Source organism: Gadus macrocephalus, chromosome 12 (assembly GCF_031168955.1).
Source record: "Gadus macrocephalus chromosome 12, ASM3116895v1".
Classification (NCBI taxonomy): domain Eukaryota; kingdom Metazoa; phylum Chordata; class Actinopteri; order Gadiformes; family Gadidae; genus Gadus; species Gadus macrocephalus.
In genome coordinates this window covers 16,011,175-16,039,143 of record NC_082393.1, presented here as the reverse complement: position 1 = coordinate 16,039,143, position 27,969 = coordinate 16,011,175, and the positions used below count along the sequence as shown (strand labels likewise).

The following is a 27,969-nucleotide window of genomic DNA, read 5'->3' as shown; positions in this document are numbered from 1 at the left end:
ACCCCTCATGAGGTTGTGCTTGAGCACACATTTTGAACGTTATCACTCGATCGAATGGTCAATAGATTATAAACTCCATAGCTATGGGTTAGTGGGTCCTACTGTGCACGTACCACTAACTTCAGAGGGCTGCTATCATTGATTAGGTGAGTGCTGCATGCAGCGCTCAGCTATTGTTATTCATACGTTTTATTCTTATCAATGCAGCCAACAAAATGTTCTAATTAGCATCTTTATTTTGCCCACAGATGTTGGCTCTATGGCTTCAAGTGCAACGATGTCTCCCTCCATCAGTTTCCACCTGGATGCTCTAGATATAGCCGTTGTTGTTATCTACTTTATAGTTGTCATGGCGGTGGGGATTTGGGCAAGTTCTGCTTGAAAACATCCTACAATGTTGTATGTTGTGCCTCATGCATGTTTTCTTCTACGTTTGTGACTGAGACAAAAACTCTAAAAGTCAATCACAATGATGCAATTTGTTACTGTCAATGTGTTAACTCTTTTCTCTAGTCATCATGCCGAGCCAACCGCAGTAGTGTGCGAGGGTACTTCTTGGCTGGTCGTTCAATGAGCTGGTGGCCTGTAAGTGTTTGTTTTTCCGATTTCGCTTGATCATTTTTATGAAAAGTTAATTGGAGAAAAGAAAGACACCAAAATCGACTCTATGAAAATATCTAATACGCGTCTTCAAATGTACATGTATAGATCATTGTAATAAAATGTGTTCATAAGATGATTACTATTGTGTTTCCTCATAACAGATTGGGTCCTCTCTGATGTCCAGTAATGTTGGCAGTGGTTTATTCATTGGTCTGGCCGGCACAGGAGCAGCGGGAGGAATTGCTGTTGGCGGTTTTGAATGGAATGTAAGAAATACATGCACATAGGCCTTTAGTCAACTACCTAAAATGAGAGCATTTCTAGTGTGAATATGTGACCAAATGGATGTGTGTGCCCTTTTGTATAGTTAACCTGTGCCCAGCTACAGAGATGGCCTTTGGTCTCACTTAATCATGACATCTGCCTTGTCAATTCACACCGACACTGTTTGGCACTGCTGGCTAAATTTATGATAAAGTCGTCCCACTGTAGATTCCCGCAATGTGGACTTTGTAGTTTCCTGGCCATCCTAAAATGAGATTAGATAAGATAACGTGATGCTAATCCTACGAAGGTAGTTTCAGATAGAAAAAAGTGTGGCGAGAAATGTACCATGATCATATCAGAGTGCTACATTTGCCTGTTTCAGATGGGTTAGTAGTTTTAATTAGTTTAAACTTGATTCGATTGTTTATGTGTAGAACACAGTACTGATGACTTGTTTTGAGAATGCTTTTCTAGGCCTAAATCAAAAAGAATGCTGAGTCTACATAATGTTTAACTCGTTCATACCAAGGACATTAAGTATCCCCTTGTAATAATAACTAACCGGAAGGATTTACTGTCTAAAACTGATTAATTATTTACAACCTATAAGGTGACAATGTTTGTAGGCCTACAGACAGGTTCACAAGCAGCACCAAACTCGAACATTCTTTAGGGGTTTTCAGGAACGGACCAGTTCGGGATTCATTGGAGTATTTTCTTGAGACGACTGAACTCCACATGTCTGCTGGACATACAGGTCTGTTTCCTTGCTTATTGAGTTTAACTTGCTCTGCTGTTCATACATACTTTAATCTTTACAGAGCGTATTTTTTTTTCCTTTCTTTTGTAGATGGCATTCAAATAATATATATTCAACAGAATTAAGTAGATCTCACTAGTCAAAAATATATATTACAAGGAGAGCAGTCAAAGCTGATCAACAAATCAAGAACAAGTTCTTTATTTAAAAATTCAGCCTACAAACTGTTCCAGCATTACACGAGATTTTGTTTTACGAAGAAACAGGCCTATTATGGAAATAAGGTGTGCTATTAAAGCCATTTATGTTGTTTTTCATGTAAGATCTTGTGCTCACCCTAGGGAATTAAAACCTCAAAATTGCTGCGCGGGCAAGCCACAACCCAAACAGGTTAATCTTTTCAACATAACATTATAACGCTTTTATATTTTTAAGTAAGCTTCCAATGAAGACCGTCATTTTGATGTTACGTCACGATACACAACCCCTCATGAGGTTGTGCTTGAGCACACATTTTGAACGTTATCACTCGATCGAATGGTCAATAGATTATAAACTCCATAGCTATGGGTTAGTGGGTCCTACTGCGCACGTACCACTAACTTCAGAGGGCTGCTATCATTGATTAGGTGAGTGCTGCATGCAGCGCTCAGCTATTGTTATTCATACGTTTTATTCTTATCAATGCAGCCAACAAAATGTTCTAATTAGCATCTTTATTTTGCCCACAGATGTTGGCTCTATGGCTTCAAGTGCAACGATGTCTCCCTCCATCAGTTTCCACCTGGATGCTCTAGATATAGCCGTTGTTGTTATCTACTTTATAGTTGTCATGGCGGTGGGGATTTGGGCAAGTTCTGCTTGAAAACATCCTACAATGTTGTATGTTGTGCCTCATGCATGTTTTCTTCTACGTTTGTGACTGAGACAAAAACTCTAAAAGTCAATCACAATGATGCAATTTGTTACTGTCAATGTGTTAACTCTTTTCTCTAGTCATCATGCCGAGCCAACCGCAGTAGTGTGCGAGGGTACTTCTTGGCTGGTCGTTCAATGAGCTGGTGGCCTGTAAGTGTTTGTTTTTCCGATTTCGCTTGATCATTTTTATGAAAAGTTAATTGGAGAAAAGAAAGACACCAAAATCGACTCTATGAAAATATCTAATACGCGTCTTCAAATGTACATGTATAGATCATTGTAATAAAATGTGTTCATAAGATGATTACTATTGTGTTTCCTCATAACAGATTGGGTCCTCTCTGATGTCCAGTAATGTTGGCAGTGGTTTATTCATTGGTCTGGCCGGCACAGGAGCAGCGGGAGGAATTGCTGTTGGCGGTTTTGAATGGAATGTAAGAAATACATGCACATAGGCCTTTAGTCAACTACCTAAAATGAGAGCATTTCTAGTGTGAATATGTGACCAAATGGATGTGTGTGCCCTTTTGTATAGTTAACCTGTGCCCAGCTACAGAGATGGCCTTTGGTCTCACTTAATCATGACATCTGCCTTGTCAATTCACACCGACACTGTTTGGCACTGCTGGCTAAATTTATGATAAAGTCGTCCCACTGTAGATTCCCGCAATGTGGACTTTGTAGTTTCCTGGCCATCCTAAAATGAGATTAGATAAGATAACGTGATGCTAATCCTACGAAGGTAGTTTCAGATAGAAAAAAGTGTGGCGAGAAATGTACCATGATCATATCAGAGTGCTACATTTGCCTGTTTCAGATGGGTTGCATTCAGAGGATGCTCACCCTCCCCAAGTCTTTTTCACTTATACTTAAGTTGGTTTTAACCCATTATTGATATGTGATGTATGCCTTACGGCAGGGGTCGGCAACTGGCGGACCGCGGGCCACAACTGGCCCGCCAGACATAATATCTGGCCCGCCACATTATTTTGAAGTTATATGATTTTTTTTTTTTTATATCGAATATCTATATCTGTTAGCTTAGGGCCGGATACAATCTTTTTTTTCTTTCACAACGGTTTTTGAATTTAATCAAATCCTGCTACTACTCCCGGAAGGTTAGAGACACACTCGTCACGGTCACGCGTAAGCTGCAAGGGGCTGAGCGGGAGTTATTGGAAACTATGCAATATTAAATGAAATGGAACCCCCCTCTATAGGCCTATATACAACAACCATTACATTACGTATTTTTGTGTGATACTGCACGTAGAGAAAGGCAGGAGCTGTTGACAAAAGTCCACAAAAGATTTAAGATGCCAAGCTCTGAGACTTTGCTGTTTAACGCAAGTAGATCTCTGATGAGGCTACTTCGCCTACAGCTCTTCTAACAGTGAGTAGGCTAGGAACGGAGGTTTATGTGTGTGCGCAGTCAGTCAGCACCCGCCATGGTGTGTGTATATGTGCGTTTGCGTGTGTGTGCGTGCAGTCAATCAGCAGCCGCCGTGGTGTGTGTGTGTGTGTGTGTGTGTGCAGTCTGTCAGCACCCGCCGTGGTGTGTGTGTTGTGTTGTGTTGTGATGTGTGAAGTGTTTGAAGAGTGGTTGGCTGCTTTTTTAGGTGCGCACTACTGCCCTCTCTCCAGCATAAGGCCTTTCTACACTGCCAAGCCGGTTCGGTCGAGGCTTGGCACGCCAAGCGATTTCACAGTTTTATTTCAAGTTTCCTGTGTAAAACCGAGGGGGTAAAATCCCCCGTTCATCACGGCGCAGGCTTTCTTGGTTCACTGGAGAAGGCGGGGCTGCGCAGAGTCTAGATCACTTTAGAATGTGCATGTGCCTGAATGTTTCTTAGTTTTTATGAATGAAGACACCCGCATGCAAGAATGAGTTCACGTCTGAGTGTAGGCTACAAACGTAATTAACTATTTTCAAGTGCAAAAACGCCAACATATTCTTTATTTTGCTGACCACTTTTGGGATAGGGACAAGTTAGGGTTTTTTATCCCGACAAAAGGCTCGTAAGGACAGATCCCCTGCGTCTCTCTCGCAGATCGCACCATCTTTCAACGTTTTTGTTTAATATGACTGAATCACCTTCTCGCACATGATCAGCAGCTCGCACATTTCAATTTCTCTCCAGTTAGAACTGCTCATGATGATATCGCTGCGTTGTCTCCGTGGAGACAGTGCAGCAACACCTCTACCCCACGTGATCAGGCATGACATTTATGTGATTAGGGCATACACTTGTTTATATGTACGTCTTTTAAGAGTCATCTAGTGCTTGGTAAGCATATGACTAAGCCAGCTGACGGGCCTGCGTCGCAGTTCCAGATGCACTTTCATTAATCAATTCCTTGAACTAGCTGATGATGATTTGATAATGTTCTGGCCCACCACATACTGGCTGGAAAAAAATTGGGCCGAGGCCAAACTTAGTTGCCGACCCCTGCCTTACCTCTCAAAGGTCTTCATGATGTGTGAGGGCAACGCCACAGATCTGAAGTCATTGAACCAAGATAGAGGTCTTCTAGAGTTTGAGTCCCATCTTCAGCATCTGAGAGGAGATTAGTGGTGCTTAATCACTACCACAAGCTGTCAAATGAAGGAAAACCTTTGTATGTCTTAGTAGCTAAATATATTCATCCTTCATCATCTTGGTTTTGCAGTTGTGTTTTGTTCTGTAAGATGCTGTGGTGTCAGATGAATGGGGGGTTATTCCTGGAGATTTCTAAAGATGATGATGATAGAGAACTTCTGATATCAAAAACTTGCATTCAGTGTATGGTCTAGTAGTGCTTCAACACAGGCATGCACCTATATATTTGTGTAGATGTTTTAATGTATTGACAATGTTGTGGGGATAAATCTTTCTAATATTTTAGAAAAAGTGATGGTGGCTTCTAAAACCATAAGATACTAACATATAAGTCTGTGCTAGGATGCTTTCTCAATATTCATTCAACAGATGGGAGTTAATAATCGCTTATGTTTATGCAAGTGACTGTATGTGTATTTCTATAGGCAACATGGGTACTGTTGGCTCTGGGATGGATCTTTGTGCCGGTGTACATCTCGGCAGGTGTGGTGACGATGCCTGAGTACCTGGCCAAACGTTTTGGGGGACAGAGGATCCGCCTCTGCATGTCGGTTCTGTCTCTTGTACTCTACGTATTAACAAAGATATCTGTAAGTCACATTGCCCCTCATACACAATGACCTATTTATGAATAATAACCACAATAAAAAAAATGAAATTATCATTTTAGAATATCCATTGAATGCAATATAATATTTTTTACGACCAGCACCTCTTCAAAAGCTCTATTGCTAAACCAGCTGTGACAGTAAATCAATTAATCATTTGTACTGTAGTTTTCTGTCATCTAGATCACAAAAACAATGCCAAGCTATGTTGGTCAGCTTTCAGCAACATTTGAATCATGCAAAAAGTTAATATTAGAAGCCCATTTCAACAGCAACCTGTAATGCAGAAATTAAACAAAAAAAACTGAGAAAAACATATTTTCTTGATGAAACCTCATTGAAATCTAACTTGTGTGTTGTTTGAAATTGTTAATTTGTCTTGTCTTATCTTTGTTTCTATCCAGACAGATATCTTCTCGGGTGCGTTGTTCATCCAAGTGTCCTTAGGCTGGGACCTTTACTTATCTACTGGTATTCTGCTGGCGATTACTGCTGTTTATACTGTGGCAGGTAACATACACACACACCAACACACACATGCACACAAACATACACACACACACACACACACACACACACACACACACACACACACACACACACACACACACACACACACACACACATAAATCGTATGATGCTTACCTGTTCATCAGCGATGTTGGGTGACGTCACTGTTGGTATTTGAAGCGAGATCCCAAACAAAGAGAGCCAGCTCGCCCCTCCCTTCCGTGCTTCGTGCATCCAGTAAAAACTCATAAACGCAGCGCAAAAGACCGAACCGGCTCGGCAGTGTAGAAAGACCTATATCCAGGGTTCGGAGTTAGGTGGGAGCCAGTGGGAGCTGAGCTCCCATAGAGAGTGGTCTGGCTCCCATGAAAGCAGTAAACTCAAATATATGTGGGGGTCTCGGAAAATACAGCAGCATATTATTGTAATTACCAATAAAGCTATTTTCCCTTCCACACAGGGACGCAGGAAGTCATATGAAGTGGGGGGTGCTGACTGCTGAATTGTTGAGCGGGGGGGGGGTAATAATAAAAAAAGTAATAATTTAACTAGTCCACTAGGGGGGTGCGGCAGCACCCGGAGCACCCCACTTCCCACATGCAGAGTTATATTGAAGTTAAGTGGGATAATAGAACGCCGGTCATTATCGGGAAAATAATCCCAGACAGGGCGAACTGGACACCGATTCGAAACGGAGGTGCTTCGATAATTTATTATTTATTTTCGATAATGAGCGGCTACTTGCCAAACGAAAAAATAACTTCACAAGGTGTTTTTTTTTTACAATTTATTTGTTACCAACTTACCATACGTAGTGTTGATCAGCAGAGAATTAGTTAGCCAAAGACGTTGACGTCGCTTAGCAACCGAAAAAACTGGCGTTGTTGTGAAGGGCCCATGCAAGTGAACGGAGCGTTCCACGGCATTGAGAAGAGCTGTGTCATAATAGCCCATATTTACGTCCTATATCAGATAAAGTCGGCTCTCTTGCTGCGCAAAATATATGTTTAAAAAATCAGCACATTAAGATAAATGTAGTTGTCATGTCACACAAGCTATTTTGGATTTTTGTAATATGGAATTATTTCAGGGGGGGAAATGCCGTGAATAAATGCATGCACAGTGCGTTCAGGATTAGGACTGATATATATGTCGGCCTAGGCTTAATCAATTGTGTTTTAATATCTTTAGCATTCGTATTATTGCAATCTATTATTTTCGTAGGCTACTCTGCGGTTGGCCTTGATGGGGAGATATTTTAACCCTTTTTAACCCCATTTTCCTCCGACATTCCTGCGTCTCCCCCTGCGTCATAGCCCGTTTCAGCACCATGTCAGCGGACAGGTACAATCCTACGATCGTCGTGAGTGCAGCGAATGCGCGTTCACGTTAAGAGGAGTTTCGGGAAATGCTCCAAAGAAATTATCGATGGTTCGAAAGATCCATTGGGAGAATGATCTTACGAGTGAAGATCCATCGTTATCGGGAAACGGGGCCCTGGATTCAAGCCGCTTAAGGTGAAATGAAGGGAAATCATTACTTGATACCTGACCACATTATTGAGAATTATTGAGGTATTTATCCTGCACCAACAACGAATGATGAATCAATTCCAGCAGCATCTTAAAGGTCCAATGGCATGAGTTCCCATAGCCTGCCTGGTCCCCCAGTAGCAATGAAGAAATGGCGTTAGGTGTAAAACGAGTACTAGGTATCCTGATCTGCCTTTGAAAAAACATAGCTCAGACGCGCCGATTTGGAATTTTCCTTGTATGTCGTCAGGTCGACTGGGACATGTTATCTCCCCTTTCTCTGCTTTGCCCTCCCAGAGAATTTGGCCCGTCAATGAGACGAGTTACGACCGTGCAAGCGCCACGTGTCTGTGTGTGTGTGAATACACACACTCTAACGCAAGTGTTGTACACTTCTTTGTTATTTGGAAAACCGTTCTGCTGCAGCGGGCAGCCGGGCTCTGGCCGGAGACAATCGCGGGCAACAATCCCTTCTCCTCCATGTCACGGTTCAGTCTACTTCAGATTGATGTGGAAGTAAAGGGTTATCCCAGCCATGGTTGAGAAGGACTTGGGGGGAAAGGAACTTTGGCTTTGACTCCCTGAAGTACATGAACCGCAACATGGAGGAGAAAGTGATTGTTGCCAGTGTTGCCAGATTGGGTGGTTTTCCGCCCAATTGGGCTTCTTTTGTTTACGTCAGGCGGGGAAAAAATACCTTGGGCGGGTGTATAAAATTTGGGCTGCTTCTGTCCACATTTGGCGAGTTTTTATTATTGTGAAAAATATTTAAAATATTATTAATATTATATAAATGTGGCGTACATAGCGTTAATATGGCGAATGGAAAGGAATTTGCGAGAAATATGGTCACGTAAATAAAATATACAAACGAACAGGGGTCTCATTAAAAACCGTTGCGTACGCACAAAACGGGGCTGAAATTGGTGTACGTGACTTGACTTTCCACGCCAAGGTTGTGATCTATAAAAAACCAACTTGACGGGAAAATGTGCGCAGCCCTAAGCAAACTGACCCATGCGTACGCATGGTTTGGAGGAAAAGGAGAATTTGCGACACAGATGGTGTGGTGGTGAACTGAAGTCAGACCGAAGAATTGTAGAGTGAGAAGAACGATTATGTTTTATCATCGCCCTTCATACATTTAATTTCAACCCGTATCATGCGTTAAATCTATGTAATCAGAATAATTTAAGTCAACTGCGTTATTTCTCAGTTATAACTCCAGAAACATCTCCTTAGAATAGAAATAAAAAAAAAATCTCTATATTAAATCCCGTCACTCCATACTGTCCACTGACGGCGCTACTGCATGGAATAAAGCATCTGTCCAACATGTGTCAATAACATAATATTTTTATGTGACATTGTAAACACATAATCAAATGTCAATTAAAAAGTGTGGAAAACCAAGCCACACTCCTCATCACAATCGTTGTCCGTTACTCTTGATGCTTTTCATGACAAATCAGGCATTAAAAAGGGGTTATGTTCAAGAACATTTTACGTGGGTGATTACAAACTGATTATCCAAGGTGTTCTCGGTCAGTCTTATTACCGTAACCCTATAAATGCAGAGGTGAGCGCCGTGGTAATGCTGCACCTATATGGCACTTCTGGCGGACCATGCAAATGACAGGATTCGGAGGGAGAGGGTCTTTAGGGACCATAACGATTTATTGGTAGGCTACATAAAAAAAAATTATGTAGCCTTTGCTACTGTCAGTAGCTCCTTGCTACTGACAGAGTTCACTGCTGCAGCAACATGTTGCCACTCACTCTGCTTTTTGTTGTTGGCGATCCCAATCCCGTGACCGCCGAACAAAACTACTTTTCGAGCCTCCATCTCACCCACAAGTGTCTCCACTTCAACCTCCGTGAAATTTCGCTTTTTTGCTTTTCTCAGTACTTCTGCCATTGTTTCCGACAAGACATAATACTTGCATCTGAGTCTGTTTTATATGCAGATCGAATTCATGAGGTCATTTGCATTGACCATTTATGGTTAAAAAGGGGCGTGTACAGGGCGGAACGTGAAGCTGATTCAGCTGCGCACACTTGTAGGCAGTCTGTGATTTATAAAGAAAAGATTGCGTACGGTGTGCGTACGCAGGGTTTTATAAATCTGAATATTTTTTGGCGCACGCAAAACTTGGCTTTTGGGCGTACGTACACTTTTAGTAGCGATCCCACGCACAGTTTTATAAATGAGACCCCAGAGCTTTGTCTCCCCGCAACCTTTTATTGATTGAGTCTAAAACGTTCTCATCGATTCAGCCAATGAGAGTACTACAGCAGGTAGCAATCGCGTTGCCATGGCACATCGGTAAACAAATAGGCACCACCACACAAGTTAACTAACGATCGCTGGTAGGCTTCAATATCATGCAAGCACTTTGTTTTATTTTTATTTTAAATTGCAAGCTTTAATAAAGTATTGTTTTTACCTACCATTACGAGTCTCGTTTGGTCTAGTAGGGAATTCGCACAATGGTGATTCACTCCTTATTATCTATGTTATTAGCGCTACTTGGAAGACGCCTTTTAATTCTTACCGCACCCCATTATGTATTAAGGATATTTATGAAAAAAAGGCACATATGTACTTTATATTAATATTTACACTTTTTGACCGTGACGTCAGTTCAGCAAAAGTTCAAAAGGAAAGGTTACCAAATTGTATAACCTGTCACTAAATTTCGGCAAATTCGATGTTTTTACCTAATATATAAAAGGAGCCCCCCCCCCCCTTCCCTGACCCTAACGGTACAGCCTTCGAAGCTCTCGTCTTTTCGCATCGGAGACAGAGCATGCTTTTGCCGGTTTTATCAAGCTGTTTTTGAATGGCGATTCTCCATAATGGCAAGTAAGAGACAACAAGAATCTGGTGCTGAAAAGCAAAAGAAAAAATAAACTTAATAATAAACCAACCACTAGCCTATGGTTGATTTACTGCGCTCTTGTTGGTTTGAATTTGCAAAAAACTATTTATCTTTCATTTATATGTGGTTATTTGATGCAGATATGAAGCTCTGGATGTGTTTTCTATTGTATGTGTTATGATTTTACGGGTTTACACGGGTGGCAACTTCGTGGTTTGGGCGGGTTTTTATTGGAGTGGGCGGGTTCTAAGATGTGATTGGGCTGGAAACTGTCCATCTGATCTGACAACACTGATTGTTGCCCGTGATTGTCTCCTGCTGGAGCCCCGCTGGCGGCGGGAGTACCGCTGCCTGCTGCCCGCTGCCAAGGCGGTGGTGCCTCGGTAAGAAGCTGTTACATTAACAGCTTCTTTTAGCCAAACAAGATCGATACATAAAGATGAGCTGACAATCAATATTTCAATTTGATTGATTAACTGCAAATGTTTTTTAAAAGCATGTACATGCTTAAATTCTTATTATCCATAACTAATGTGGTCAGAAGAAAACTTCCCTTTACAATCAGTCACTTCTGCAATAAGTAATAAGCAATGTTTTGCAATAACTTGACTCATTGCAGCTCCAGCAAACCAGCCAACTTACATGCACTGAATTTCGAAGTAAAAGTCGCGATGTGTATGATTTAGAACCCTTCCAGTAAGAAGGCTGTGTACACTTTCAGAAAAATTCTCAATAACAGTGTTCTGTCCTCTCTTACTTACAAAGTAGAGGAAGGGGCTGGCCAGCATTGTTTATTTGTAGAATATATCAGTTACAGGCTGGTAACATTATTGAAATCACTATCCAACAGCACTGACTCTAGATATTTCCAGGTTATTGTAATCTAAGAGCTAGTTGAAATGTTACACATTGAGAATAAATGTTCAAACCTAAGAAATCATACATTGTTTATATGGAACATAGAAGTATATGTTTAGTATAAACTGTGCAACAGTGATATAAATATATCAATATAACTTCTTAAAGCTGTCCATTTGTGTGCGCTTGGATAGGTGGCCTGACAGCAGTGATGTATACCGATGCCCTGCAGACGGTTGTCATGGTTGCTGGGGCCTTTGCACTGATGTTCATAGGTTGGTTATTTATTTGAGGTAGAGCACACAAAACGTGACTCTATCTGCATTATCATTTATTTATTAACATGAAAGATGTTTTTAAGGTAAAAAAAATAGTCACAAAAAAGCAAAACACATTTTTGATAATAGTAACTATTATGTTATCATTTTAATGGGGCATCAGGATATATTTCTTACGTAAACTAATCTGATTGGAGAGTTGAATTACAAGCTAAATAGTTCAATGTTTTCATCCTTTTGAATTGATAGATGATTTATTTGATTGTCTTTGTGTATAAGCTTTCGCAGAAGTCGGCTGGTATGAAGGCCTTTTGAGCCGCTACCCCTCTGCAGTTCCTAATGTAACCGTTGCTAACACCACATGTCACTGGACACGCAGTGATGCATTCCACCTGTTGAGAGACCCTATCTCGGGGGATATACCCTGGCCTGGTCTGCTGTTTGGACTCACCGTGCTATCTACCTGGGTCTGGTGTACTGATCAGGTAAATCATGTTTTCACGTCTTAAGTTTTGTGTTTATGTATACATATGTATATATTTTCTTATATTATTGATTGACAAGTTGCAAGCACATGGAATCATTCGAATATCTTCATGAACAACCACTGTCCTGAATGTCGTCCTCACAGGTACTGAGTTACAGAATGACTGAGTTATATGATATATTTAGGTGTCATGTTAAGAGGAAAGGGAACACAGAAATTCTCCATAATAATAATTTGTGTTATTATTATGGGTCAAAATGAGCGGAAGTCAAGCTCAGTCCCCTAATTACTAGGTATTTACCTGGTAAATATAGTATATTATTGGGTAATTACCACTGGTAATAAGAAGGTAAATACAGAGGAACTACAGCTGAAGTACTAAGAAAAAACTCCACTATTACCCATCAACTCAACTAAGTAAGGTGTAGTTGTAACTGTTTTAGGGTGGTAATAACTCAGATATAATTGTGTACTTCCCAGGAAAGTAGGCAACCAATTATTAGAAACAACTCTTCTATTACCCATCAATTCAAGTTACAATTGTAGTTATCCAAGGTTTATGTTGGTAACAGCTCAGGTTTAATTATGTACCATCTAGAAATTAACATAGTACTTTCCAATAAATTACTATTACTTATTTAGTTATTGTTCATAGCTACACCCATTTATAAAAGGTTTATTCGATTTACCTCAGAAACTACTGAATTGTTTTTATTTAAGTTGAACAATTACAGCAATACTTACCTGGTAACAACCTCTGCAGGAACAGTTTTCCTTTAGTGTCATGGTGCATCTTCTTAAATACAGGGATTAAGCCTTGTTTGTTTCCATGGTATTACCATATTCTCACAATATCATTTGGAATAGATAATTCCATTGTCCATGCAGTTAACTGGAACTTGTACCATATATGTTCTGCAACGTTACTAAGTAAAACATGACAATTTACCCAGTAAGTAAGCTGAAACTGTACTGTAAAAGGAAGCCTTATTTGTTTCCATGGTATTACCAGGCTCTTACCATATAATTTCTAATAGATTATTCCCTTTTCCATGCAATCAACACAAACTTGTACCATATAGGTTCTGCAACATCGTTCACCAGTAGTTAAGCACTTTAATTTTAGTTATAAAACCCCAAACCACTGTTGATGAAAGGCATATTAAAGTTAAACAAAAACAAAGGCTAATCTTTCAAACAATGCATTTCTCACAAACAGGCACTGAACACTGAAAACATCGGACAAAAAAAGAGCCGTCAACATCAACTCAGTTTAAATGTAACTGATGGTGTTTTGATAAAACCATGACAGTGTTATGGCAAGTGACCAAAATGCAGACTGCTGCAACCTCTACAATTTGAATAAGTGGCGAATGCCATGCAGCAATCTGCCTTGGGGAGCATCTTTGGTCATTCGCAAACCAATGAGTCCACTCGGTGAATGAGAGATGGCTGTTTAGTGTCCTCTCTGTGCGGTTTCCCCGCAGTCTCCACACCTGGGATTTCTAGACTGACCAAGCCCTGACTGGGTACCTCCAAATCTCCCCTTCCATACTGTAATAAAGAATCAGAAGACAAGAAAATAAACATTAGGACTGTCAATTAATGAACATTTCTAGAACATGTAAAACTCAAAGATTATTTTGTTTGCCAGTTAAGAAAGGATGCTGGTCCTCTGGCCATTGTGTTTGGTCATATTAAAAAGAAACAAAGGCATAGCCATAAATACAGTTAAAAGGACGGGAGGGGACAGGCTGTTAGCTCCGGTTAGTGCTTTAGCAGCGACCTAGTGGAGCTTCTGTCATGCAAGCAATTCGGACATGTTGTTTAAAACCTATAACACCCAATTTATTACAATTTATTTAATCAGGCTCTGTCCCATAAATACAGTTATTAGGACGGGAGGGGCCAGGCTCTGTAAGCGCGATGCTAAAGAGCAGCTCTACCGGAACATGCTGCCTCAGCAGGTACAATTTAGCAGCCAGTTTGATATTTGTCGGATATTCAGTTTTTGTTTACCACGCAATCGGATTCATCAACACAATTGCACTACATTACGGGTGTAGTATGTTGAGGACAGTTTAGGACACCGTATCGCGAAAAAATAACAAAGAAATGTTGTTGCTATCGATGTCTGTGCAACGACATCTACGTTCTGTCTGGCTGCTACCTGTTTTAGGGACCGTCTACAAATTACACCCACAGACTGGTGGGATAGACGTTACAATGGAATAATTTCAGGAAATAAATGACAAGTAGAAGATTCCAATGCATGCACATAGAACAACTGGCATGACGGACAACGAAATACAATGCAACACATAATACACAAACGCTTTAAATGTCCCAGGGTCGCTAAATTGCTTCCCCCCTTCAAAGTTCCTCGTCCTCGAGAGAACAAACAAAGTCCCGGAAGCAACCCGGCACTCTCTCCTCCCTACGAGGCCGTGTTGGGGCTACGGGGGGCTGAGGAGAAGCGCCTGGGGGCGAGAGGGGCCCACGAGTGACTGGCCAGGGGGAGGGCAGGGGAAAAGGGAGGGGCAGGGCTGGGGGCCAAGTTGCTCACTGTGGTGATTGACAGGGCGGGAAGACAGGGCTAAGGGTTAGTTGGGGGCCTAGGGCCAGAACACTGAGGTGTGCGTGTCTGGGGCCCATTCGCACCGGGGCGGGGCTCGCTGGACCAGGTTGAGGGGTGACGGTGCCTCGATAAGGGGCCAACCTGTCTCTGTGGAGGGCCACCCTCCTTCCCGAGGTGGTAGCTGGACTCTGTACACCACCTCCCCCATCCTCTCCAGGACCCTGCATGGCCCGATCCACTCGTTATCAAGCTTTGGGCATCTTCCCTTCTTTCTTTGCGGGCTGTAGGTCCAGACCAGCTCCCCAGCCTCTAAGTGTCTGCCACAAGAACGCACTTCATTGTTTCTGCCTCACCCCTGCCCTCAGCAGCTGTCCCCTGGCGAAGGAGTGAGCCGTCTCCAGGCGGTCCTGGAGTCTCCCGGCATACTCTGGGCCGGGAGGAACAGGGGGAGAATCGGGCGGCCGGCCAAACGCCAGGTCAGCTGGGGTGTGAAGCTCCCTGCCCAACATCAGCAGAGCAGGGGTGCGTCGACTCCTGTACTGCTGACCTGTAGGCCATGAGCACCAGAGGCAGATGAGTGTCCCAGTCCTGCTCCATACAGCGATGAAATCACTCCACCAAGCCGCCACTCTGTGGGTGCAGGGGGGTAGTACGGGACTTCTGCATGTCCAGCCTGCTACATAAAGCCGCAAAGACACGGATTCAAAATTTCTCCCCTGGTCACTGTGGATGGACTCCGCTGCCCCAAAACGGCTAATCATCCCCCCGACTAAAGTGTCCTCTATGGTCTCTGCCCCCTGGTCAGGCAGAGTGTACGCCTCCGGCCACTTGGTAAAATAGTGCATGGCCGTGAGGACCTACTTGTTCCCCCTCTCTGTACAGGGTAGCGGGCCCACCACATCCACCCCAACCCTCTCCATAGGGAACCCCACAGGGCACTGCTGGGCATGGGACCTTTCAGCGGGGCCTTTGCGAGCTGTGCAGCCATCACAGCGGCGACAGAAGTCCTCGACGACCCTCTTGGACTGCCCCCATTAGAAGCCAAGGCGGAGGCGACACAGGGTCTTTGTCACCCCAAAGTGCCCAGAGCTCACAGCACCATGGACCGCTTGAAGCACTTCCCAACGCAGAGAGTGAGGCACCACCACCTGCCACCTCACCTCTCTGGTGGCGGGTTCCTTCCAGGCCCGCTGAATCACGCCATTCCACAGCCGCCGGGCCTCGAACTTAGCCCACAGTCCTTTGGTGACCAGGGAGAGAACGGCCACTTCATCCCATAGGGGCCGCTGCTGCAGGTCCACCCACTGCAGCACTGGTCGAAGGTCTGCGTCTACCTTCTGCTGCCGTCTCCATCCTGCAGTGTCGACCTTCCGGAGCTCACAGCAGACTGGGGACGCCACCTCTACTGCAGAAAATCGATCCTCCTGGAGGCGTTTCTCACGGCTCTCCCTCCTTTCACAGTAGCGGCAGCCATCATGACTGCAGGGGCGTTGGGAGAGGGCGTCTGCATTAGCATGGCGTGCCCCTGCCCTGTGCACCACACTGAAGCTGTAGGACTGCAGCTCCTCGATCCACCGTGCGACCTGCCCTTCTGGCTCCTTGAAAGACATCAGCCACTGGAGCGCGGAGTGGTCAGTCCTTACGGTGAAGAGCAGGCCGCAGAGGTAGTATTTGAAGTGGCGTACAATTCTAACAATGGCCAGCAGCTCGCGTCGAGTGATGCAGTTGCGGCGTTCAGCCGTGTTAAATGTCCTGCTGTAATACGCCACCACCCGATCCTCTTCCGGCCCCTCCTGTGTCAGCACGGCGCCATTGCCAACGTTACTAGCGACTGTGTCCAGGATGAAGGGCAGGGCAGGGTCAGGAGGGGAGAGCACCGGGGCTTTGGTGAGAGCTCCCTTGAGGGTCTCGAAGGAAGACTGGCAATCCTCTGCCCACACAAAACTCCCTGTCCTGTAGCAGGCAGAACAGGGGAGCAGCCACACAGGAGAAGCCCCTCACAAAGCGCCTGTAGTAAGACGCCAGTCCGAGGAAGCTTTTCAGCTGTCTGGTGTCAGTGGGGGTGGGCCAGTCCTGGACATCTTGCACTTTGTGCTCCATGGTGCTAATGCCTTCTCCCCCCACCTTGTGACCAAGGAAAGTTACCTCTCTCCTCAGGAAATGGCACTTATCAGGATGGAGCTTCAAGCCCGCCGCAGCTACTCTCTCCAGAACCTGACGCAGAACCAGGACGTCCCAGCTACGACATCTAGAGCCTCATCAATGCGCGGGATGGGGTATGAGTCCTTCCTTGTTGCTGCATTAAGTGGTCTGTAGTCGACACAGAATCTCCACTTACCCCCCTTCTTAGGTACCATCACCACAGCTGCTACCCAGTGACTATCTGAGGTCTCTATGAGGCCCGCCTGCTGCATCTCCCACAGCGCCTGGTCCGCAGCCTCCTGGTGGGCCAAGGGCAGGCAACGTGAGCGCATTCTGATGGGCCTGGCATCCCCAGTGTTGATTTCATGCTGCATCAGTCGTGTCTGACCCACGTCGTTCTCATTCAAGGCAAAGCTGTCCTTAAACTCCACCAGTAGTCGCCACAGCTGCTCCTGCTGTTGAGGGTCTAGTCCATTTGTTCTCAAAGTGCAGCCCGCGGGCCAATGGCGGCCCGCAGAAACATTCGTGGTGGCCCGCAATGACATACAGATGTAAGTAAAAAAAAGATTTTTCTTTATTGATTTTATTTTTTTTTACTATATCAATCTATATCAATCAATCAATCCTCGGTATTTATATACCGCTTTCTTTCTCATATGGCTTCCATCGAGAGCCTCGAAAAACCGAGCGCAAAGCGGTCTGTAGCTGAAAGTGTTTTTTTTTTGTTTGTTTTTTTTGGTCGCGTGTCATCGGTTGCTGGGGTCCAAAAATATAACCAGCTTTTTTTTTTTTTTTTTTTTTTTTCTGGGTAAAAAATATATAAGAAATAAATATAAAGAAGTTAAATAGTTCGAGTTAAATATTAGAAAAAGCTCTCTCAAAAAGATGTATTTTTAGTCTACTTTTAAAAATTTCAGAATTTACAGAGTTTCTTACATTTATAGGTAGATCGTTCCATTTAGAAGTCATTGCGTTAAAGATATCTTTACTAGAGCTGTCAAGCGATTAAAATATTTAATCGTGATTAATCGCATTTATGTCATGGTTAACTCACGATTAATCGCGATTAATCGCAAATTCTTTTTCTATGCTAAATATCCCTTGATTTTTTTGTCCCATAATTCTTCTCATTTTAATTCTCTTATCAACATGGTGAAGTGCATCGGCTTGCCTTGTGCAAATGATTTTTTATTGATAACAACATTGGCATATACTGATCAAAACTGGACGATACAAAAAAAGAGCCTATAGTGCAATTAAACGACTGCTTTGAACAAATGTCATTTGAACATAGCAGTCAGGCTACTGCTTCTTTGTTTGAGGCAAGAAAAAAAAAAAAAAAAAGTTTTTTTATTTTTTTTTTATATAAAATAATTACGTTAATCGCGCGATAAATTTTTTAACGCCGTTAAATTTGGTTTGCGTTAACGCCGTTAATAACTTGTTTAACTGACAGCTCTAATCTTTACATTTCTTTTTTTCGTAAACAATATTAAGATCATCCCTTCCAACTCTTAGTTCTCTAGTAGGGCTATGCATAGAAAAGCTTTCCGCAATATAACATGGACTTTTTCCAGAGACAACATTGAACATTAGCAAACTGAGTTTAAAATCTATCCGATCTTCGATGGGGAGAAAGTGGGCTTTCTTAAGGAACTTGGAGGTGGAGCACTTTTTAGGAACGTCATAGATGAGGCGAACAGCTGCATTTTCAACTTTTTGCAGTTTCTTTAGATGACATTTAGGAGTCAGTGCAAGGAGACTGTTGCAGTAATCAAGTTTCGACAGTATCATGTTGTGTACAAGCTTGATTCTCATGTCAATACTCAGTGAGCGCTTAATCCTTCCTAGATTACGGAGATGGAAGTAACTAGCTCTGCACTTCTCTTGGATGAACTTGATCATGCTGAGTTTTGAGTCCAGTGAGACGCCAAGGGTTTTAGCGACGTCGCAACTGTCGACATTGGAGTTATTATAGAGTATAGTGAAGCTTAGGTCTTCTGAGTTCCGCTTGGACTTAACAAGGATCATTTTTGTCTTATCGGTGTTGATCTTGAGGTAATTTTGTACCATCCACTGTCGTATCTCGAGGAGGCATGCTTCAATGTCTTCTTTTGTTTGCTGGCTGCTCTGCATATCAACACTGACATACAGTTGGGTATCGTCTGCGTAGATTTGTATGGAGATGCCATGCTTTTTTGCCAACCTTTCAAGTTCCTTGACATAGAGTATGAATAGTAGGGGACCTAGCAGTGATCAATATTAGTATCAATATTAATGTAAACAAAAATAAATAAATATAAAGAGAAAAGTCGACTCTCTAGCTTTCAATTAAATCCTGTTTCATTTGCTAGTTTTAATCCGACTGCATTACTTTGAAAGGATGAACCTCAGTTTCGTGATTTAGAGCTCACTTGACCTCACTCCCAGAGGTCCATGGTGCAATTTTTTTTTTCACCACTGGGATGCTGATGGCGTTTCCCGCCCAAAGTTTTTCCTTTGGCGGCCCTCAGTCAAATTCTGGGTTCCTAAATTGGCCCCCAGCTGTCAAAACTTTGAGAACCCCTAGTCCATCACAGTTCCCCTGCCATAAAGCCCACACAGTAGACAGCACAGTCGCCTCACCTGTCTGGGGAAGCTGGGCAGGACAGGGGAAGGGGCCCAGGCTTATGGAGTGGGGTTCCGGGGTGGCAACATTGACACGAGGGGATGGGAGGGAGGGGGAAGTGTTGTGGAAGGAAGACCAGGTCGATGGACAGGAATCGGGAAGACAGGTTGGTTGGAAGGTCTTTGCAAGGGGGTGAAGGGGGCCGGGGACATGTGACGGTCCATCTGAGCTGTTGTCGGTGGGGGCCGAATTTAGGAGGTGTTTGGCGGGGTCATATAGACTGTGGGCCCTCCTTGGAAGCCAATCCAGCTCCAGGTCCAGCTGGCAGCCTGTGCACCGCAGGAAGTCCAGCCCCAGGATACAGGGGTCCTGCACAGCTGCTACCCACACTGCGTGGAGGACAGTCTTTCCCCCCACGCAGATGGACAACAACCCCTTCCCTTTCATGGGAGCCCTCTCCCCCGTGACCATGCGGAGCTGCACAGTTGTAGGCTGGAGTAATGTCCAGCTTGGCAAAATGTCTGGCCTCACCAGGGTCACTGTAGACCATGTATCGACTAAAGACAAACAAGCCACCCCCTCAACAGTGACAGGAACATGACAAAAGTCTCCCGCCCAGGTCCGCCCCACCATGACAACAGGCTCCAGGATGCTGTCATCTGCTTCTGGCGGCCCCACCCCCCCGGCTGTGATGGTGGGCTCCTCCAGACGATGACGGTGGGGGTACGGGGGCAGGGCCAGTGGACCCTGGCTCGTTTCCCTGGGATCTCACAGCTTTATGGCACTCTCTGACAAGGTGGCCAGGCTGCCCGCAGCCCCAGCAGACCCCCTGCCCTCGACAAGATGGGGAGCGGCGGTCCGCCTGCATAGAGACAGCGCGGACAAGTTCAGTGAGATTGTTCACCCAGGCTGGCTTCTGCGAGTCCTCACTCCTCTCCCTCGCCGATCTCACCATCGGCTGAAGAGCAGGATGACGGTCGATGGCTCCAGCCCACACCAGCTCCCTCTCTATGGCCATCTCTAGGGCCTCTTGCAAAGTCTGCGGGTGGGCTAGCTGTTCTGTAGGGGAAAGGGCCTGGAGAAACTGATCGTGAGCGAGTTCGCTCTGCACGGCTGGCGGCATGTGGACGTATGCTCGCCGAGACAGGCTCTCGATATCGTTGGCCAAGGCCTGCAGCGTCTCCCCGGGCTTCCTACACCTATTACAGAGTTCTGAGCGCATTAGCCCCGGCTTAACAGACAGACCAAAACGCCTCCTTCGTGCCCCCACTAGGGCGACATAGTCCCCCCTGTCCTCTGGGCTAAGCAGCAACAAACATGATCCGCCAAACAAATCGCAAGCTGCAGCGCTTTGACCTTCACTGGCAGCCGGAAGCATCTGGCAGCATCGGCCAAAAGTTCAAATTGCGTGTGGAAAGCTTCCCAGTCATCCTTACCGGTGTATCTAGGCGTCTTGATGGACTTCGGGCTCGATGTGAGAAAGGCGCCGCCATGTCTGTCGCCGTCTTGTGGCGGCCACGGGCAGTCGGCGCTGCGAACTATGCGGGAAAAATCTCCATGCTTTTCAACGGCGGCCGGTTCCCGTTGGGTTCTTCCCCTCACCAGAGACTCCGAAGCTACTCCAAAAGCCCCTCGCCGTAGTCGTCCATCTCTATCTTCACCCGACAGTCCTCAGGGAGCATTATTGTTGTTGAGAAAAAGCGACAACAAAAACAGAGCTAGTGGCGAAACTTCAGCCGACAGCAGGACCGAAAAAAAATAATGAATTAATTAATTTACAAAAGCTTTCACTTCTGACACCAATGTAATGACCTCGCCGGTGACGTAACAATGTCCAATCATAAGTACTTGTAGGAACTTTAATGTTAGAAACCTGGTCACTGTAACCTGTAACCAACGGCCAAAATCCACACCAACAATAACCGGTTACCTGGGCAACCCCCATCCCTTCAACGTGCAAGCCACCACCCTCCTGTTCTCCCAAGCCCCTCCCCCAGCTGACCTGATGATTCGCCCCCCACACTGATTGACAAGTAGAACATTCCAATGCATTCACATAGAACAACTGGCATAACGGACAATGAAATACAATGCAACACATAATACACAAACTCTTTAAATGTCCCAGGGTCGCTACAATACCATGGAAACAATGAAGGCTTCGTGCCCAGTATTTAAGAAGATGTACCATGACACTAGAGGAAAACTGTTCCTGCAGAGGTTGTTACCAGGTAAGTATTGCTGTAATTTTTCAACTTAAATAAAAACAATTCAGTAGTTTCTGAGGTAAATCAAATAAACCTTTTATAAATCTATGAACAATAACTAAATAAGAAATAGTAATTTATTGGAAAGTACAATGTTCATTTCTAGATAGTACAAAATTAAACCTGGGCTGTTACCAACTTAAACCTTGGATAACTACAATTGTAACTTGAATTGATGGGTAATAGAAGAGTTGTTTCGAATTGGTTGCCTACTTTCCTGGGAAGTAAACAATTATATGTGAGTTATTACCATCCTAAAACAGTTACAACTACACGGTACTTAGTTGAGTTGATGGGTAATAGTGGAGGTTTTTCTTAGTACTAGTAGTTAGTAGTTCCTCTGTATTTACCTTCTTATTACCAGTGGTAATTACCCAATAATATACTATATTTACCATTTATTTACCAGGTTAATACCTAGTAATTAGGGGACTGTAAAAGGAAGGGTTACCAAAAGAAAAATGGTTACTGACTTCATTGATTGAGTCAGTTAGTTTCTTGGTGTTGCCTTGTAATAATAGTAAATGGTAAACCATTTTTTCAACATAATTGACTGTAATTTTCATTATTAAAAATAATACATCACAGATCAGCTTTGATCAATGTTGAAAGTGTGTGTCCTGTGTCCCTAACCGATTTGTTATTCTGTTTTTATTGCCAGGTTATTGTCCAGAGGACACTGTCAGCCAAGTCCCTGTCTCACGCCAAAGGAGGGTGTATTTTGGGAGGATATCTTAAAGTGCTGCCCATGTTTTTCATTGTCATGCCAGGCATGATAAGTCGCGCCCTGTTTCCAAGTGAGTGAATAGTTAAGGTCTCAGGTTACTTTGTTTAGCCTGGACTTTTAGTTTTTTACATAAGAAAAATATTGTATGCATTTATCTAGGTAAATTGCAACATGCTTGTAACAACTATCGGCAACTTTATTTGTAACTACCTTCAATAATTGAACCAGTTGTGCATTCTTGCGATACAAACAATTAAGCGGTACAAAAATATATTCTTCCCTAAAACTGTAAAAGGTTCGCTTCAAAAGCGGAAATGTGGCACATCTTCTATGGAGCCACTTAGTTTTCCACCTGACAGTCTATAATAAAATGTAGTTCCTATACCTGGGATCCTACACCTGGGACTTCTAGTTGGCTCATTATTGGAGGAATTGTAAGTGTTACAACTAACCCATGTTGCCAATACTATATATTTATGAATGTATGAATGTTTGTAAAATGTTAACCTGTCTTCTCCACTAACGTGTTTGCCTTGACGCCTCATCAATGCATCGACAAACTGGCAACTCTTTATTGATAGGAGTCCTCTTTGGTTGTCCCAACGGCTCTGAGCGATTAGACCTTCTTATGAACCATCACAACCTTCTTATGAACATCATAAATACTTATGTCTAAGCCTAACTTTTCAGGAACCCATCCAACAAACTGATTATTTGTATCCCTTCTGTATTTTTTGTTCATCTCCTTATATGTGTAGATGAGGTAGGTTGTGTTGATCCAGCAGTATGCCAGAGTGTGTGTGGTACTGCAGTTGGTTGCTCCAACATCGCCTATCCTAAACTAGTAGTGGAACTCATGCCGATGGGTAAGAAACATATATACTCAAGAAAATGCTTAGGTTAAACAGATAGTTAAGAGGAGCCCTAGCAGCTAGGGAAAAAACATTGACCGAGCTCCGAGGGGGGCAAAACTATTTTCAATAAGAATGAGAAGAGGTATGAATGAGATAAATAAGAATTCAGTAAATAGAAATAGTGTAGAAAAGGGCAAACGTAAAGTTGAGTATGTGACAGATCTGGGTTATGACGATTTAGGGTATACCAAATGTACTTGATAGTGGGCATACACAATAGGAAGCATGGTAGCTTTCTTCATGTCTCTGCACAGGTCTCCGTGGTCTCATGCTAGCCGTGATGCTGGCGGCCTTGATGTCCTCCCTGACATCCATCTTCAACAGCAGCTCTACTCTGTTCACGTTAGACCTCTATAACAGAGCCAGGCCTAGAGCTACTGAGAAGGAGCTAATGGTGGTCGGCAGGTAACACAAAAATGCATCTACACAGGCATACAGGTGCATCTCAATGAATTAGAATATTGTGGAAAGTGAAAAAAAAAAAAAAAAAAGTGAAACTAATATATTATATAGATTCATTAGACCAACAGTGAAATATTCCAAGCCTTACAGCTCATGTTAACCCACAATTCAGTATCTCAGAAAATGTGAATAATACATAAGACCAGTACAAATATTTTTAATACGGAAATATCTGCCTTCTGAAAAGTATGTTCTTGAATATGCACACAGTACTTTGTCGGGGCTCCTTTTGCATGAAGTACTGCATCAATGCTTAGTCTATCATCCTTTTGCCCTGCTGAGATATTATGGAAGCCCAGGTTACTTCGATAGCAGCCTTCAGCTCGTCTGCATTGTTGGATCTCGTGACTCTTATCATCCTCTTGACAATACCCCATATATTTTCTATGGAGTTCTGATCAGGCGAGTTTGTTGGCCAATCAAGCACAGTTATCCTTTTGTCATTAAACCAGGTATTGGTACTTTTGGCCCTGCGTGCAGGTGCCGAGTCCTGCTGGAAAATGAAATAAGCATCTCGATAAAGATGGGGAAGGAAGCATGAAGTGCTCTAAAACTTCCTGGTAGATGGCTGCGTTGACTTTGGATTTAAGATTAAACACACTGGATCAACACAAGAAGGTGGCTCCCCGTGGCTCCTCAAATCATCACTGAGTGAGGAAACTTAAGACTGAACTTCAAGCTACTTGAATTCTGTGCCTCTCCATTCTTCCTCCAGACTCTGGGACCTTGATTTCCAAATGAAATGAGCAACAGACCAGTTCTCTTAGCCTAGGTAAAACGCTTCTGACGTTGTCTATGGTTCAGGACTGGCTTGACACTAGGAATAAGACAGTTGTAGAAGCTCATGTCCTGGATACGTCTGTGCGTGGTGGCTCTCGATGCACTGACTCCTGCCTCAGTCCTCTCGTTGTGAAGCTCCAACACATTTTTGAATGGCCTCTGCTTGACCATCCTCTCAGGGCAGCGGTTATCCTGTTTTTTGTACACCTTTTTCTACCACACTTTCTCCTTCCACTCAACCTTCTATGAATATGCTTGGATACAGCAATCTGTGAACAGCATATTCTTTAGCTATGACCTTTTGAGGCGTAACCTCCTTGTGGAGGGTGTCAATGATTGTATTCTGCAGCACTTTCAAGTCAGCAGTCTTCCCCATGATTATGAAGCCTACTCAACCAGACTGAGAGACCATTAAAAGACTCAGGAAACCTTTACAGGTATTTGGAGGCAATTAGCTGAAAAGAGTGAAACCTTGAGCCTAAAATATTGAACTTACTCACAATATTCAAATTTTCTGAGAAACTGCTTTTGGTGTTTTCATGAGCTGGGTGTGCATGTGCGCCATTACCCAATTCCAAAGTTTGTCTTACTTTAATTTAGGCGGTACCTGTAATGTGTGATTATTTCTAGGTTGTTTATTCTGGCCATGGTGTGTGTTAGCCTGGCGTGGATACCGGTAATCCAGAAGGCTAGCAGCGGACGACTCTTTGACTATATACAGTCAGTTACAAGCTGTTTAGCACCTCCAATTACGGCTGTATTCATGATGGCAATCTTCTGGCCACGTGTCAATGAACAGGTTTTTGCAATCAGCCACATGTGCACTAAACACACCTGTGTAGTAAATTGAAGTATTATTAGAGGAAGGTGAGATTAAAGTGAGTTTCTTTTTTTGATCTGTCATTCTCTTTTGCAGGGTGCTTTTTGGGGACTGCTGACGGGGCTAATCGTAGGGGCAGTTAGGATGGTTCTAGAATTCATATATACAGTTCCTTCCTGTGGCCATGAGGACCTACGGCCCCCCTTGATAGCTAAGGTCCACTACCTCTACTTTGCACTCATCCTGTTGGTCCTCACTTGCCTTGTGATTACTGCCGTCAGCTTGGCAACACTGCCAATACCAGAAGCCCATGTAAGGATGCAACTCACGCACAAAAATAACTGGTAAAGTCATGAGCCTGGCATACAATAAAAAATGAATAATTATACAGTGTGCTAAAATAATCAGGGTTTGAAAAAACCAACCATACCTAAAGAAATGCTATATTGTGTCAGCTTTGCAAGGGTGGGAAATGCATGCATTTGCGTATGTATGCATACGAGACCTGGCTTATTAATGCCATTATGGATATGTGCATTTAACTTAAATAGGTGTGCATTAACGTTTAATTCATTGTCAATCTCTTGTACATTGGCAATGTGCTTCTTGCTTCTTGGCCATCTAACTTTTTTTGCTACAACTTTTAAAAAGAAATTGCAAAATAATAATATAAAGGCAATTTATGTATCCACTGGAAAAACCCTGTGTAAATGTTCCGGTATGCATGATGAAGCTTTGCAGTCGATAACATCAAAATAGCTTTTCATTACATGCTGCCTTCTTGTGTTGTTAAGCACTCAGGACTAACGACAATGCTTTCCCAGTAGAAAATATCAATGTGATCAAAACTGACCATTGTCGAGATGTAGCTAGAGAACGATTCGGACCATGTTGTAACTGGGTGTCATCAAACTCGCTGATCATATGTGAAGCAGAACAAAATATTAGTCCTATGGGTTTGCATCAGCTTTTGTACGATTTTGTTCCACCACCACCGTGAGGCACCACCACCGTGAGGCACCACGGCGCGGCACACTTCGGCGGTGTGGTGGTGGTGCCTCGGCAGCGGGCAGCGGGGCTCAGGCGGGAGACAATTGCAGTCAACAACCGCGGGCAACACTCCCTTTCTCCTCCATGTCGCGGTTCAGTCTACTTCAGATTGATGTGGAAGTGGCAGAACCAGACACGTTGGAGAACCTGACGCAGTCGTTGGAGATTCATAATGTCTTCTGGAGTCGCACACAGCTTCTGGCTATGATAATATATATTAGATGATATAAATATCTATGTATAATATGATATTATTTAGATATAGAGCTCAAGGACTCACGCCGCAGCACCCGGAGTGTTCTAGAATATTTACAGAACACTGCCAAATGCTGTGTGCGCCTCCGGATGATATTATGAATCTGAGCCATTGCGATACATCCACTGTAAACACTACCGTATGGTACCGTGGCCACAAGCTACTCAGGGCCTCAACCCCACCCTCCACCTTGACCCGTCCCTAAAAAACAGCACGTTTGTGGAAAGCTTATTGTGGGACTGGCTCGTAGTGGCTGTAATTCTGCACCAAGGTTGGATTTCTTGAACGTCTTCAAATACTATATTAAGGGCCCACTACCACCTATATATAAACATCCATGAAGTAGCATGCCATGGGACCTTATTATTTCTTCAATTGGTAAAACATCTGTTTGTTCAGTTTATGGATTTTCGATTTTCGTGGCAAGCATACACAAAAAAGTTTAAGCATTTGTTGGATGAAATCCTAAAATGTATTATTGTAATCAGTATAGCAGGATAAAGATGTACACCAAAAATAGAAAATGCTTGAACAGCTAAGAGGTTTACATCAGAATCTAGCACCACTTAATCAATATTATCTGTGTTGTGTGTCTTCTGTAGTTACACAGGCTAACCTGGTGGACGAGACACAGCCAGGAACATTGTGTTGACCTCGTGAGCCCCTGGAGAGCATCTGGGACCTCTGATTCTAGCACTTTCACAGACTCTGGCTCAAACAAGGGCACAAATAATCTGCCTTTGTGGTGCAGGACGGTCATTAATTGGATCTGCGGACAGAATGCTCCAGTCTCTGGGTCTGTATCTGCTGGAAGCCCCGATGGACAGGCAACAAACATGGAGGTGTTTTCTCTGAAAGAGAATCCACTGGCGAGGAACTTATGTAATGTTAATGCCATAATATTGTTGACGATTAATGTGTTTCTATGGGGATATTTCTCCTAGTTTTACGAAGCTGAATATTCTTACTTAAATGTTACACTACCTGTGTGTAAATGAACTATACCTACTAACCATGGAGAAATCCTGAATAAAGAGATGGTGTTGTATGGCTAACACTCTA

General features: G+C 43.5%; 1 protein-coding gene across 6 annotated transcripts; it reads left to right on the top strand.

The window, feature by feature from the left end:
- The first annotated feature begins 167 nt into the window (after window positions 1–167).
- On the top strand, window positions 168–27,969 carry slc5a9 (solute carrier family 5 member 9). Of its 6 annotated transcripts, none has more exons than XM_060066862.1 (14): window positions 1,309–1,627; window positions 2,362–2,480; window positions 2,627–2,698; window positions 2,878–2,982; window positions 5,574–5,738; window positions 6,161–6,266; window positions 11,733–11,813; window positions 12,096–12,301; window positions 22,560–22,695; window positions 23,384–23,491; window positions 23,794–23,944; window positions 25,412–25,580; window positions 25,698–25,913; window positions 27,510–27,969. In XM_060066862.1, exons 1-14 carry the CDS (start codon window positions 1,609–1,611, stop codon window positions 27,849–27,851), a joined length of 1,995 nt encoding a protein of 664 aa, XP_059922845.1. In that variant the 5' UTR covers window positions 1,309–1,608; the 3' UTR covers window positions 27,852–27,969. The 6 variants fall into 6 exon arrangements, 5 of the variants coding, with proteins under 5 accessions (XP_059922849.1, XP_059922848.1, XP_059922845.1 ...); XM_060066864.1 differs by lacking the exon at window positions 1,309–1,627 and adding an exon at window positions 2,197–2,259 and having other exon boundaries at window positions 2,362–2,512; XM_060066866.1 differs by lacking the exons at window positions 1,309–1,627; window positions 2,362–2,480; window positions 2,627–2,698; window positions 2,878–2,982 and adding exons at window positions 168–367; window positions 514–585; window positions 765–869.

What these genes read in the sequence shown, in the direction of transcription:
- slc5a9 (XM_060066862.1), top strand. An exon ending in CTTTGCACTGATGTTCATAG is followed by an intron (nt 11,814 to 12,095) that starts GTTGGTTATTTA and finishes TTTGTGTATAAG; the next exon opens with CTTTCGCAGAAGTCGGCTGG. An exon ending in GGCCACGTGTCAATGAACAG is followed by an intron (nt 25,581 to 25,697) that starts GTTTTTGCAATC and finishes TCTCTTTTGCAG; the next exon opens with GGTGCTTTTTGGGGACTGCT.